The sequence below is a fragment of the Aquarana catesbeiana genome, linkage group LG01, assembly GCF_042186555.1.
Source record: "Aquarana catesbeiana isolate 2022-GZ linkage group LG01, ASM4218655v1, whole genome shotgun sequence".
NCBI classification, from domain to species: Eukaryota; Metazoa; Chordata; class Amphibia; order Anura; family Ranidae; genus Aquarana; species Aquarana catesbeiana.
Window position 1 is genome coordinate 664,104,270 of NC_133324.1, and position 13,263 is coordinate 664,117,532.

Consider the following 13,263-nt stretch of genomic DNA (forward strand, 5'->3'; position numbering starts at 1 on the left):
TTAGTAAGACATATACTCACAGCAGCACGCTGTCTTATAGCCCTAAACTGGAAACGTACCACTCCACCCTCAGCTGAAGATCTTTACTCTAGAATTAAAGATGTAGAGCTGATGGAGAAAATGACAGCTAGAATTCAGGACAAACTGGAGGCACATACCAGGGTCTGGGAGCTGTGGCACCTCCGGGAGGACCCACCATGACCAGGTAACAACACCAATTAGAAGGCTTATCCTCTTCTTTTCCTTCTTTCCTTTCTTTCCTCCTATCCTATTCAGTAACTGAATGAGCGTTTATATTTGCTTACTTGTTTTACCATAGGAACTAATATCAGCTAAGCCATAAAAAACACATGTTTAATACCACAAATGGATATACTGTACAATGTTTGTGAATGTCCATGTTCCTTTATATTGTATTACTACAATCTACAATAAAAATTGTTATTTGGCAAAAGAAATGTTAACCGGTTGCGGACCAGCCGCCAGTTTTACTGCGGCAGGTTGGCTCCGCTGCGCGAAATCATGTTATTATACATGATCTTGCGAGGTCCGGATAGCAGGTGCTTGAGCCCGCCTCGAGCCTAACCGCGGGTCCGATGTCCGCGGGGATACCCGCGATCGTCTCATGGAGAGGAAGAAAGGGGAAATGCTGATGTAAACAAGCATTTCGCCGTTCTGCCTAGTGACACTGACACTGATCACCGCTCCCTGTAATCGGGAGCGGTGATCAGTGTCGTGTCACACATAGCCGCACCCCCCCCAGTTAGAATCACTCCCTAGGACACACTTAACCCCTGCAGCGCCCCCTCCTGGTTAACCCCTTCACTGACAAATTTACACAGTAATCAGTGCATTTTTATTCGCACTGATTGCTGTAAAAATGTGAATGGTCCCAAAATAGCTCCAAAAGTGTCTGATGTGTCCGCCATAATGTCGCAGTCAGGATAAAAATTGCTGATCGCTGCCATTACTAGTAAAAAAAAAATTATTAATATAAATGCCATAAAACTATCCCCTATTTTGTAGACGCTATAACTTTTGCGAAAACCAATCAATAAACGCTTATTGTGGTTTATTTTATACCAAAAATGTGTAGAAGATTACATATCGGCCTAAACTGAGGAAAAAAAAATTTTTTTATATATTTTTTGGGGATATTTATTATAGTAAAAAATATTGCTTTTTTTTCAAAATTGTCGCTCTTTTTTTGTTTATAGCGCAAAGAATAAAAACCACAGAGGCGATCAAATACTACCAAAAGAAAGCTCTATTTGTGGGAAAAAAGGAGGTCAATTTTGTTTGGGTGCAACGTCGCACGACCACGCAACTGTCAGTTAAAGCGACGCAGTGCCGAATTGCAAAAAACGCTCTGGTCAGGAAGGGGGTAAATTCTTCTGGGGCTGAAGTGGTTAAACAATACATATTTTAAAAATTTAAATTAAGCAATTTAATACTGGAATGTAGACTTTAAATGCCTTCAAATCTATTAAGAAAAGACTTACCTGGTAAATCTGAGAAGAGCAGGATGCATTCATTAAATCCATTTGCAAGAAGTCTGACTCTTAGCTGTTGTAAAATAGCCACTCCAATGCAAAACGGAAATGAGGCGTTCCCTAGTAGCAATGTGTCCCACAAATGGAAGATTTTGTGCAAAGGAAAAACATCTGTAAAAGAATTAAGGGGTGATTTGGATTAACAAAGGGATAAGCAAGAATGCTAATGCCGCGTACACACGGTCGGACTTTCTATCCTACTTGGTCCGGCACACTTTCCGACGGGCTTTGTCCGCCAGGTGCGCCGGACTTTAAAACGGACGGACTTGCCCACACACGCCCGGACTTTCCGGCGGGCTAAGTCCGCCCGTCTTTCCGACGGACTTTCGCCGGAGTTCCGGCGGACTTTCAGAATGAACGGACTTGCCCACACACGGACAAGTCCGTTCATTTTGAACGTGACTCAGGTGCGACGGGACTAGAAAAGGATGTCAATCTTGCCGCTTTTATCGGCGAGATTGACACCTTGCGAGCCCCGTCGCGGGGCATACCAGGCCCTTAGGTCTGGTATGGATTATAAAGGGAACCCCCTACGCCGAAAAAACGGCGTGGGGTCCCCCCTAAGATCCATACCAGACCCCGATCCGAGCACGCAGCCTGGCCGGTCAGGAAAGGGGGTGGGGACGAGCGAGCGCCCCCCCCCTCCTGAACCGTACCAGGCCACATGCCCTCAACATGGGGGGTGGGTGCTTTGGGGGAGGGGGGCCGCCCTGCGGGCCCCCCCCACCCCAAAGCACCTTGTCCCCATGTTGATGAGGACAAGGGCCTCTTCCCGACAACCCTGGCCGTTGGTTGTCGGGGTCTGCGGGCGGGGGCTTATCGGAATCTGGGAGCCCCCTTTAATAAGGGGGCCCCCAGATCCCGGCCCCCCACCCTATGTGAATGAGTATGGGGTACATGGTACCCCTACCCATTCACCTAGGGAAAAAGTGTAAGTAATAAAACACACTACACAGGTTTTTAAAATATTTTATTAAACAGCTCCGGGGGGGATCTTCCTCCGGCTTCGGGGGTCTTCTTCCGGCTTCGGGGGTCCCTCCGCTTCATCTTCTCCCGGCGTCCGGTTGGTTCTTCTCCGCTCTCTTCTCTCCAGTTCTTCGGCCGGCTCCTCTGCTGTCTCCAGGTAGCTCTCTTGCCAGCAGAGGTCCGGACTTCTTGTCTTCTTCTCTTCTCCAGATGTTGACACGACGCTCTCTCCAGCTGGACTGCTCTCCGAGGGCTGCGTTGTGACTTATATAGGCGGAGACCCCGCCCCCTTTTGATGTCACAGTCCCTGGGCATGCTGGGACTGCGACGTTTTAGGGGGCGTGGTCAACATCACCCAGTGACCACGCCCCCTAAAACATCACAGTCCCAGCATGCCCAGGGACTGTGACATCAAAAGGGGGCGGGGTCTCCGCCTATATAAGTCACAACGCAGCCCTCGGAGAGCAGTCCAGCCGGAGAGAGCGTCGTGTCAACATCTGGAGAAGAGAAGAAGACAAGAAGTCCGGACCTCTGCTGGCAAGAGAGCTACCTGGAGACAGCAGAGGAGCCGGCCGAAGAACTGGAGAGAAGAGAGCGGAGAAGAACCAACCGGACGCCGGGAGAAGATGAAGCGGAGGGACCCCCGAAGCCGGAAGAAGACCCCCGAAGCCGGAGGAAGATCCCCCCCCGGAGCTGTTTAATAAAATATTTTAAAAACCTGTGTAGTGTGTTTTATTACTTACACTTTTTCCCTAGGTGAATGGGTAGGGGTACCATGTACCCCATACTCATTCACATAGGGTGGGGGGCTGGGATCTGGGGGCCCCCTTATTAAAGGGGGCTCCCAGATTCCGATAAGCCCCCGCCCGCAGACCCCGACAACCAACGGCCAGGGTTGTCGGGAAGAGGCCCTTGTCCTCATCAACATGGGGACAAGGTGCTTTGGGGTGGGGGGGGCCCGCAGGGCGGCCCCCCTCCCCCAAAGCACCCACCCCCCATGTTGAGGGCATGTGGCCTGGTACGGTTCAGGAGGGGGGGGCGCTCGCTCGTCCCCACCCCCTTTCCTGACCGGCCAGGCTGCGTGCTCGGATCGGGGTCTGGTATGGATTTTAGGGGGGACCCCACGCCGTTTTTTCGGCGTAGGGGGTTCCCTTTATAATCCATACCAGACCTAAGGGCCTGGTATGCCCTGCGCTTGCCGCAATAGGAAAATTTGTTTTTCCTATTGCAGCGAGCGCGAGATGCAATACCCTGCCCTCGTGTCGTATCTGGTCCGTCGGACCAGCATACACATGAGCGGGCTTTCCGTCGGACCAGCACACACACGAGCGGACTTTCCGCCCGAAACGGAGTCCCTCGGAAAGATTTAAAACTTTCTTCAAATCTAGGTCCGGCGGGCTTTTGGGAAAAAGTCCGCCGGAAAAGTCCGCCGGCGCCCACACACGGGCGGATTGTCCGGCACACTCTGGTCCGCCGGACCAAGTATGCCGGAAAGTCCGACCGTGTGTACGCGGCATAACAGTTTTTTTTTCCATCAGCTAAAAACCTAATACTGATAGATTTTTTTTATTCACTTACATTGTGATGTCTAATTAGATGGGGCTTTATGGCACCAATATGTAAGAAATAGAAATTGCAAATAAAGTGGTCTATTTTTTTTTCTATGTGGGGCATATTTATAAAGTGACATTCACCACATTTTCACTGCAGGTGTATCTTCCTGATGCATGTGTTTTAAATGGCAGAGAATAATTAACTACCTGTAAATGTTACACCTACTGCTTTAAAGATATGTCCCTACATATTTTACATTCTTATGTCACATGCTTGCATACTTTGTGGTAAATACAAATATGAAATAGCTGACAAGCTGAATGAACTCAGTTCTACTCAAAATTAACAGTAAAATAAAATTGATGTTCAATATGACACACTGGAACCTGCAGGGCTGGTAGTGTAGGAGAAATTTCCTCAATGGAGTATTGGAAAAATGAACACTCATCCGGTGCTCCTATGGCCCACTTTTTTTCTGTTTGATTTTGAGGGGTGTTTTCAGGTTTCCAATTGTGTGAAAGGCAAATGAGTACACTGCATTAATGTGAATGTATATAAAAAAAAAATATATATATATATATATATTTATTATCAATGGAAGCACTAATAAAAGCCCTTTTGGGTTATCTATTCCCTGGTTAGGGTCAGACTATGCCTATATAAATAATAAAACAATACTAGTGCAGCGCAAATGGTAAGAAGAAAAAGTCCATATGATCACACATATAATCAATTCCTCTTGGCAAAGGGAGGCTGATCCGTTTCCATAAGGCACCAATATTCATCAATTCAATCATAAGAATGCGCTTACCGGAAAAGGTGGACCTCTTAATTACAGGAGGTCATACAAGCCTGGGTTCCACACGGACTGGGTAAATGCTGGACAGCTATACTGGATCTCATCTGTGGTCAGCAACCTTCAGCTTTCCTGTTTGCTGATCCATCCATTCTGCTGGGCCAGTCTGCTGAGCTTGTCTGCTGGGCCATCCAGTCTGCTGGGCCAGTCTGCTGAGCTATCCAGGCTGCTCACCTGTTTGCCTGGATAGCTCAGCAGACTGGATGGCTCAGCAGACAAGCTCAGCAGACTGGATGGATCAGCAAACAGGAAAGCTGAAGGTTGCTGACCACAGATGAGATCCAGTATAGCTGTACAGCATTTACCCAGTCCGTATGGAACCCAGGCTTGTATGACCTCCTGTAATTAAAAGGTCCACCTTTTCTGGTAAGCGCATTCTTATGATTGAATTGATGAATATTGGTGCCTTATGGAAACGGATCAGCCTCCCTTTGCCAAGAGGAACTGATTATATGTGTGATTATATGGACTTTTTCTACTTACCATTTGCGCTGCACTAGTATTGTTTTATTATTTGCTATCTAGGTTGGTGAATCCTATAGTGTTCAGCTTGCATTTTTCATTACAATATAGTTTGCGCTGATTGCATTTTGTAATTGATATGCTTATATAAAGAAATGTACAATTATCTGTTGAAAAAATGTTGGAAATATTTTGCACTATATTGGCATAATGTCTGTTTATGAAATGATATACTGAGCAAATTCTTGAGCAAATAGATGATGTGATTGTACTTAAAGTGGTACATTGCTCAGTATTCATAAAAAATAAAGAATAATTGTTTTGTATTTTCTTTTATGCATTCATTTTTTTTTTGGTAGAAAGAAGTACTCACCCCCCAATCTGAGGTGAGTCTGCATCTGAGCGAAAGAACCTGAAACTATTGTAGAAGCGCTTACTTTTTTCTTTCTTTTTGCTTAATTTCTACTGCTTTTTCACAAACAACTTTACTGTGAATGTGCTGATGATATAATGTGCAAGTGTAAAGGGTTTCCATTCCTTGCGCCTGCGCAACTCTTATTAACTGCTGCGGCTTGGACGTTAACAGCAGACCATCACATGTTGACCAGAGGATTAAAATCTATTTACAGTAATGAATTGCATGTTTAGTGAAGCATGTCTGCTTATGAGACAACTGTGGAATACTTTGGGTAAAGGGTAATCAGGTAAACATACAACTCTAGAAAAGGCTTTTGTTTTTTCTAACTGCAGTGCAATAAAAAAAATTTGAAAGGCCTGCCCGGTTTAAAAAAAGAAAGGTTTTTAGACATAGATTCCATACCACAGACATCATTCAATGGTCACATCTATAACATAATTATGATATTTTATATTGCATAGCCATCACTTGCAGTCTTCTAACCCCAAGAGCAATCATCACATATACCTCACATATGCTACTGTATCCTGCTGGACCTAAAGGCCAGGACATCTTTCTTTCATTTGCTGCTCATAGCCGTCATGCATGACTTCCTTGTGCCAATGAACACAGGTCAGAGTTCACCTCTAGTGTGCCATACATCTGTCCTCTCAGCATCAAAAATTATTTTCTCCTGCTGAGTGTGGAAATGGTAAGTAGGAGAGTTCAATCATTAGGCTTGTGTTTAATCATTAATGCCTAGGATTCCTTGAAGGAAATTCTGCCTTCCTGTCCGTTTTCACATCTTTAAAATACCAATATGCCTAGAGAGATGAGCTGAAACATGAAAACCTCTCCATACTGTAGGTGTTCTGTATTGTGAATCCCCACTTCTTCAATAATGAATGAGAAAAATACCTTATGATGTGCCTACAATAAATATAGATGTACAGAGGGATGTGAAGAAATTTTCATTTTACCATGCTGCCGTGTGGCATTGTGCCAGTTTAACACTTCTGACTTCCTATCAGTCCCACTGCAAAGTTTTTAAACTCTGCTACACGTACCCCAAATTACTTAAAGGTTCACTGACTACACTGCCTGTAAAAATTAACCCATGAATAAGTTTGGTGTTGTAGCAAATGATAACCGTCACATAACACAAACTTGAGTAGCTACTTTTGGGGACAGTTCATCCAAAACATATTTTGGTGCTGGGTAGTACAAGGTGCGTCAAAATTCTTCTGGTCTTATATATCTTTAGAACTTTTTGCAGTGAAATCTCTTCACCTGAGATGTTAAGAATACTCCTTAATACATTATAGAGTTTAATGCTCCCTATTGGATTTTCACACCACTGTACAATGCAAGAGGCACCTGGAAATGCAGAGGCGCAGATGTGCTTGAGTCTATCCCCTCCCTATCACAGTATATCTTAGAGTCTGCACAGCCACTATTAGTAGGCTGGTGTGAGCTGAAACGTTACTTTGGCTTTAGAAAGAGAGGGCTCCAAGATAGGCTAACGTAGCAGGGGCTCTAACTATATTTTATTATTTTCACCACCATCAGGCATTACCCGGGCCCAGCCAGCAATCCATACAAGATGGCCCTATAGTACCGAGACAAAAAAGGGCCATAGTATAACCTAACATTTAATTTGTAATGCTATGGAATGATTTTTGAAGGGGATGGGGTAGAAACCTGGTGTAGGGGCAGGGTGGCTGTCATAATGTTAATGAAAACCTGCTTGCGTTTTAAGTGCTCATTAAAAATAATTCACAATGGTTTAAAGAGACATTGCTATGACACAATAATGCAGCTGCTGTGACTGAACTCTCCTTTAAGAATGATAGCTCCTTTGCTATCATTCTGATACTTTAATTTATTGCTGTCTGAGTCACTGATCGAGGACAAATATAAAGATAAGTAGTTCCGATACTTTGACACTCATTTACAGAATACTTTTTCAGTGACTAAATTATACTAAATCAGACACAGCAAGACATCTAGCATTTCCAGAAGGAGGCCTGCAACAGCAGCTCCTATACTTCTCAAGAGACAGTCACTTCAGCCAAGTCCCAGCCATATTTAGTTTTTCATAGACAAAAGACGGCCAGCGGACAGTCATTTTCACATCTTGCAGGCAAGCACAATCTGTCTCATCTTAGGAGTGGGGTGCAGTTTGGCAACTTCACTTTGGGTGCAAGAGGTGTTTAATCAGGCACTAAAGGGCAGATCACTCACCACTTATTCTCAGTAAAAGATCTGCTCGTGTATGGCCATCCCAAACATCAGTAAGGTATATATCTGCCCTACTGCTCATACTCAGCGAAAACAGGCATTGCATAGAAGATAATGCCAAAAAGCTAATGATATACATGGCATCAATCTCTAGCAAACTTCAAGAGACAGGATTTTAAGATAGTGACTGTCATGATAGCATAGAGTCTCAAAGACTTTACACAAAATATTTCCTCTGTGCTCCACTTCCTGCTGGAGATGTTACCAAGAGGGGACTATCTTACATGTGTTCTGGAGTTGCCCTCTTTTGCAGAATTTTTGAAATCCGGCAAGGAACATTATATTCAAATTGACCGATGTCCGCCTTGTATACAACCTTGTGGCCTTCAACTCACACCTGTGTCAGAAAAGAGGTATAAATGCATTCCTCTTTATTGGAAACAGATGAACCCCTGCTTGAATCAGTGTCTGGCTCAGTAAAGTCAACAAGATCAAAACTATGGAAGATATTATGGCCTCAACCACAGAGCGGAAGAATTTAACAAGATGTGGTTTTATTTCTGATTTCATGTGTACTTTGATATATTGGGCTCTGATGTCAGGTCTATGACAGTTTAGCCACCATTTCTCCCCCAATGCCCACCACTTCGCCTCTTTTTTTTTGCCATCTTTCTTCTTCTCCCTCTCAAACAAGTCTATTACAGCTGTCTACCCAAAGTTCCACAGGTGGGTATTCTCCCTTGCACAGTTCTGGGTCCCACTTTTACTTAAAGTGCTCTTATGGTTTGAGAATAGACTATGTGAACCTGGCGTTTTCCAATGTGTGGAATAGAGTCTGTAAATCTCAGTCATCTCTTAAGACATCTGGAGCTCCTCTCACCACACCATCTCATAAGACATAGGGAGCTCCTCTCACCACGCCAACTAAAGATAGTATATTATACTCTAACAAATTAGGGCTGTGAAGCTAAATGAGGTAAATATTGATCTGTAAACTATTGTCAGTGACACAATGTACATTTGATTATGACTCAATTCATTATCACTTAAGTGAACCATTCTTTTCTATACTGTCTTTAAAAATGGAACAATGAAGAATAAAAAAAGCTAATGACATACTGCAAACCCTGAATCTTTATTCAATACAAAATCCTCAACTATATCATTCAAAAACATTCAAAGTATATCACATACATAACATTAGTCAGGCGTGTTAAATGCTAACAAAAAAATAAAGTTTACTTTAGTTCTGCTTATTACAAGGACATCATTTTCCTTGCAATATTATATGGCAAAAGATGGAGAAAATATGGGGAGGTAAGCAGGGATATTTATCATCAAAAAGGTGCTATTTGTGTTCACTTACAGTCTTGGTGCCCAACACACGGCCCACTACCTCTCTGTGGGAGGCCTGCCATGTCCTGGGCTGGGTCTTGAGCTGGGTTCACCACCTGTTGAGCACCCATGGGAACTCTGCAGAATTGCAGTGGGGTGCCAACTGCTAAAATGCTCTCTGCATTGCAGCATCTGGCATTAGACAAAAGACAGTACTTTAAGGTGAAATAGACTCCACTCAACAGTACAAATATAGTCACAGACTCTTCGGTGAGAGAACGCGTACAGGTAGTAACCACTGACCACCAATGATTAAGGTTATTATTGCAGTCACTGACACTAATACTGGGGTTATGACTGTGGTCACTGACACCAATACTGGGGTTATGACTGTGGTCACTGACACCAATGCTGGGGTTTTTTAATATTATGTCCACTGAAACTAATTCTGGGGATTTTTATTGCATCCACTGACATTAATGATGTGTGTTTGTGTGTGTGTGTGTGTGTAAGAAGGGGGGGGGGGTTACTGCTTCCACTGACACCTGTGGAATGTTGCAAAAAATGCAGCAGGACCTCTGTCAATGAAATATCAAAGCCCCCACTTCCCTTGATGCTCTGGCATTTGAAAGTTAAAAGCAAAGGACAGAGGTAAATGCCAGAGTGTGAGGTTTACTGGGGCAGAAGTCAACAGCTTTGCCATGGAAAAAAGGGCTGTTTTAGTAGAAAAGAATAAACAAATGCCAAGCTGAGAAAATTTCTACTGCTTGTAAAAGAATAAAATACCACATGGTAATTAGATGAATGCCTTTCAAAACAGATTACTCAGGTAACTGAGCCCTGATCGTTAAAGAAAATAGATTTCAATCAATACCAGCTAAATCATTAAGACAAATTATATATGTCAAAGATAGGGTTTACTCTATCAGAGTCAATGATGAGTATAATTAGAGCTTACTGTATTATACAAATTCAGTGCCAAAACTAACAATTCTCAAATTCACAGATGTTGCTATTTAAAATGAAAAAATGACAGCCACATTACTAATCTGTGAGTGATAGGCGAAATAATAAATTATATTAAACACTTCTAGATAGCAGGTTGTCTAGTAACTACCAATAAGTGTACTTACTGCAACTTTAAGATATTAAACCATGAAATGCAATACAGTACAGTACATTACAGTAATTAAGAATGCTTAAAATATTGATTTCTTGTGAAAGGACCTGGTCGTTCGAACGGAACCTGGTCGTTAAGTGAGGAGTACTTGTAGTTAAAAAAAAAAAACTCTACCCCCCCACCCAAAGCCATTCACTACTCTTTGTAGCTGTTCATCTTATAACTTAAATTGCATAGCCTTACTTATTAAAGTCTATAAGGGTTTTTCACAATTGAGTCTAAAACTAGTTAAATAACATAAAAATTTGTACAGATTAACCCTTTACCTCACAACAATGTAAAGGTCAAATTCTGAAAAGCATTCTTTATTTCTCCCTATACACATGCTACTGCCCCGAGATGAGCCTAAAGGCTCATACACACTACCCGTTTCTTTTTCCATTCAACCCAGCGGTTTAAACAAAAAAAAAAAAAAAACGGGCAGCTCACGTCGGAGCCGCTGTACTAACAATCCAATGTTAGAACAGCGATCTCCCTTGCTGTGCTATGGTGTTCTGACAGGTGGATGCCCCCTGCCAGAATACTCTGGTCAGCCTTCTCAATCATTGGCTGAGAGTGCTGATCAGAAGCCAGTCGGCAGACCTTTTTCAGTATTGACCCTTCGACAGATGCCGGCCGAATAGCCAGCTTCTGTCAAACCCGCTGTCGTAAACACAGGCTGAATGTCGGCCGGGATCTTTAGAACTGGCCGATGTTGTCTGACATGCGGCTCGTGTGTACTAGGCTTTAGGCCTGGGTACCAGGGAAACATAACCCATATCTCCTATTATGTGTTCTGGGTCTCAGGCTTTTAGTTCCATAACCAGTGGCGTCACTAGGTTTGGAGTCACCCAGTGCGGAAAAAATTGGTGTCACCCCACCCTCCAACAACCATAGTCCCCCCTTAGTACAACCCCCCTCCCTCAGTACAGACCCCCCTCCACGTATAGACCCCCCCACTAAGTACAGACCCCACTCCCGCAGTATAGATCCCCCTCCCTCGGTACAGACCCCCCTCACTAAGTACAGACCCCCCTTCCTCAGTATAGACCCTCCCGCAGTAAGTACAGATCCCCCTTCCGCAGTATAGACCCCTCTCCCTCAGTACAGATCCCCCTCCCGCAGTAAAGAGTTAATATGGGAAAAACATGTCTCCTCTCCACTGATGCTTTATCAACAATCCTTGTTTCACTAAAAAACCCAAATTGCCACCTCAGTAAAGAGCCCTCCCTCAGTACAGAACCCCTCCATCAGTATAGACCCCCCCCTCAGTACAGAGACCCCATCCATGAGTATAAACCCCCCAGTGCAGACCCCCTCCATCAGTATAGACACCCTCTCCATCAGTATAGACCGCCCTCAGTGCAGACCCCCTCATCAGTATAGACACCCCCTCAGTGCAGACCCCCTCATCAGTATAGACACCCCCTCAGTGCAGACCCCCCTCCATCAGTATAGACACCCTCTCAGTGCAGACCCCCTCCAGCAGTATAGACACCCCCTCAGTGCAGACCCCCTCCATCAGTATAGACACCCCCTCAGTGCAGACCCTCCTTAGTGCAAACCCCCTCATCAGTATAGATCCCCGTGCAGACCCCCCTCCATCAGTATAGACCTCCCTCAGTGCAGACCCCCCTCCAGCAGTATAGACCCCCCTCCATCAGTATAGACCCCTCCTCGTGCAGACCCCCCTCCATCAGTATAGACACCCCCTCACTGCAGACCCCCCTCCATCAGTATAAACCCCCTCAGTGCAGCCCTTCCCATCTGTAAAGACACCACCTCAGTGCAGGCCCCTCCTCCATCAGTATAGACACCCCCTCAGTGCAGACCCCCCTCCATCAGTATAGACACCCCCTCAGCTCAGACCCTCCTCTATCAGTATAGACCCCCCTCAGTGCAGACACCATCTCAGTACGTGTGCTAGTAGACTGCCCTCTCCCCTCCCATAGCGCTACCCCTGCACATGTCCATCTACATTAGAATACACTGTACAGACCTCAGAACAGCGCAGGATATGCACAGTGGTGTGTCCCTCAGACTCCCTCCTCCTGTGTAGATGTATACAAAGAGGTGCGGGAAGCGGCTTCGGTCGCCTAAGGACACAGCTGGTTAGACGCAGATCAGTGTAGGGGTGCGGACCGTGCGGTGTTAGCAGTGTTGCTGCCCACAGGTTTCACCTCTCTAGCGGGTGTCAGCCAGGTGCGGACCCGCCCCCCAGCGACACCACTGTCCCTAACACTTTACTGATGGTGCATTATATAAGCATAAATTCAGTTTTAGAAAAAAATCGAGCTGTGTCAAAGGTTTCACCTTGCTCCCAAACTCAACAGCCTCGAAGTAGAGCCAACAGCATTACCCATTCCATGGCTCCTTGATACCCAGTCAGATTCCACACATAGGGGTCAATTCACACGATGATATTGTATGCAATGTTTGGGCCATGTGACTCATTTAACCAAAATATTGCATGCAATATGGAAAATGTTAATTTCCTACAGGTTTATGTGGTACTTACTGGAAAAATAAGAAACACTTAAATATCACATAAACCTGTCTAAAAGCTATTTCACAAAAAAAAACAAATGTAAACAAATGTAAACAAAAACATTTGTCCAATAAGTTGTGATCTAGCCACGTGCTATTTAAGGAATACTAGCTGGGTGTTAAAGAGCCAGCACACAGGTCTGGTATGGATTGGGGGGTGGGGGGTGCAGGTCAATTTTAAAAACATTTTTTT

The 13,263-nt window shown here is 44.5% G+C and overlaps 1 protein-coding gene across 1 annotated transcript in view; it reads right to left on the reverse strand.

The window, feature by feature from the left end:
* Nucleotides 1-13,263, reverse strand: part of TBCK (TBC1 domain containing kinase) — a 458,935-nt gene that overhangs the window by 201,237 nt on the left and 244,435 nt on the right. The window contains exon 22 of the mRNA XM_073601952.1: nucleotides 1,503-1,664. Within this exon, the coding sequence (XP_073458053.1) occupies nucleotides 1,503-1,664 (162 nt within the window). The remainder of the gene's footprint in view (nucleotides 1-1,502; nucleotides 1,665-13,263) is intronic.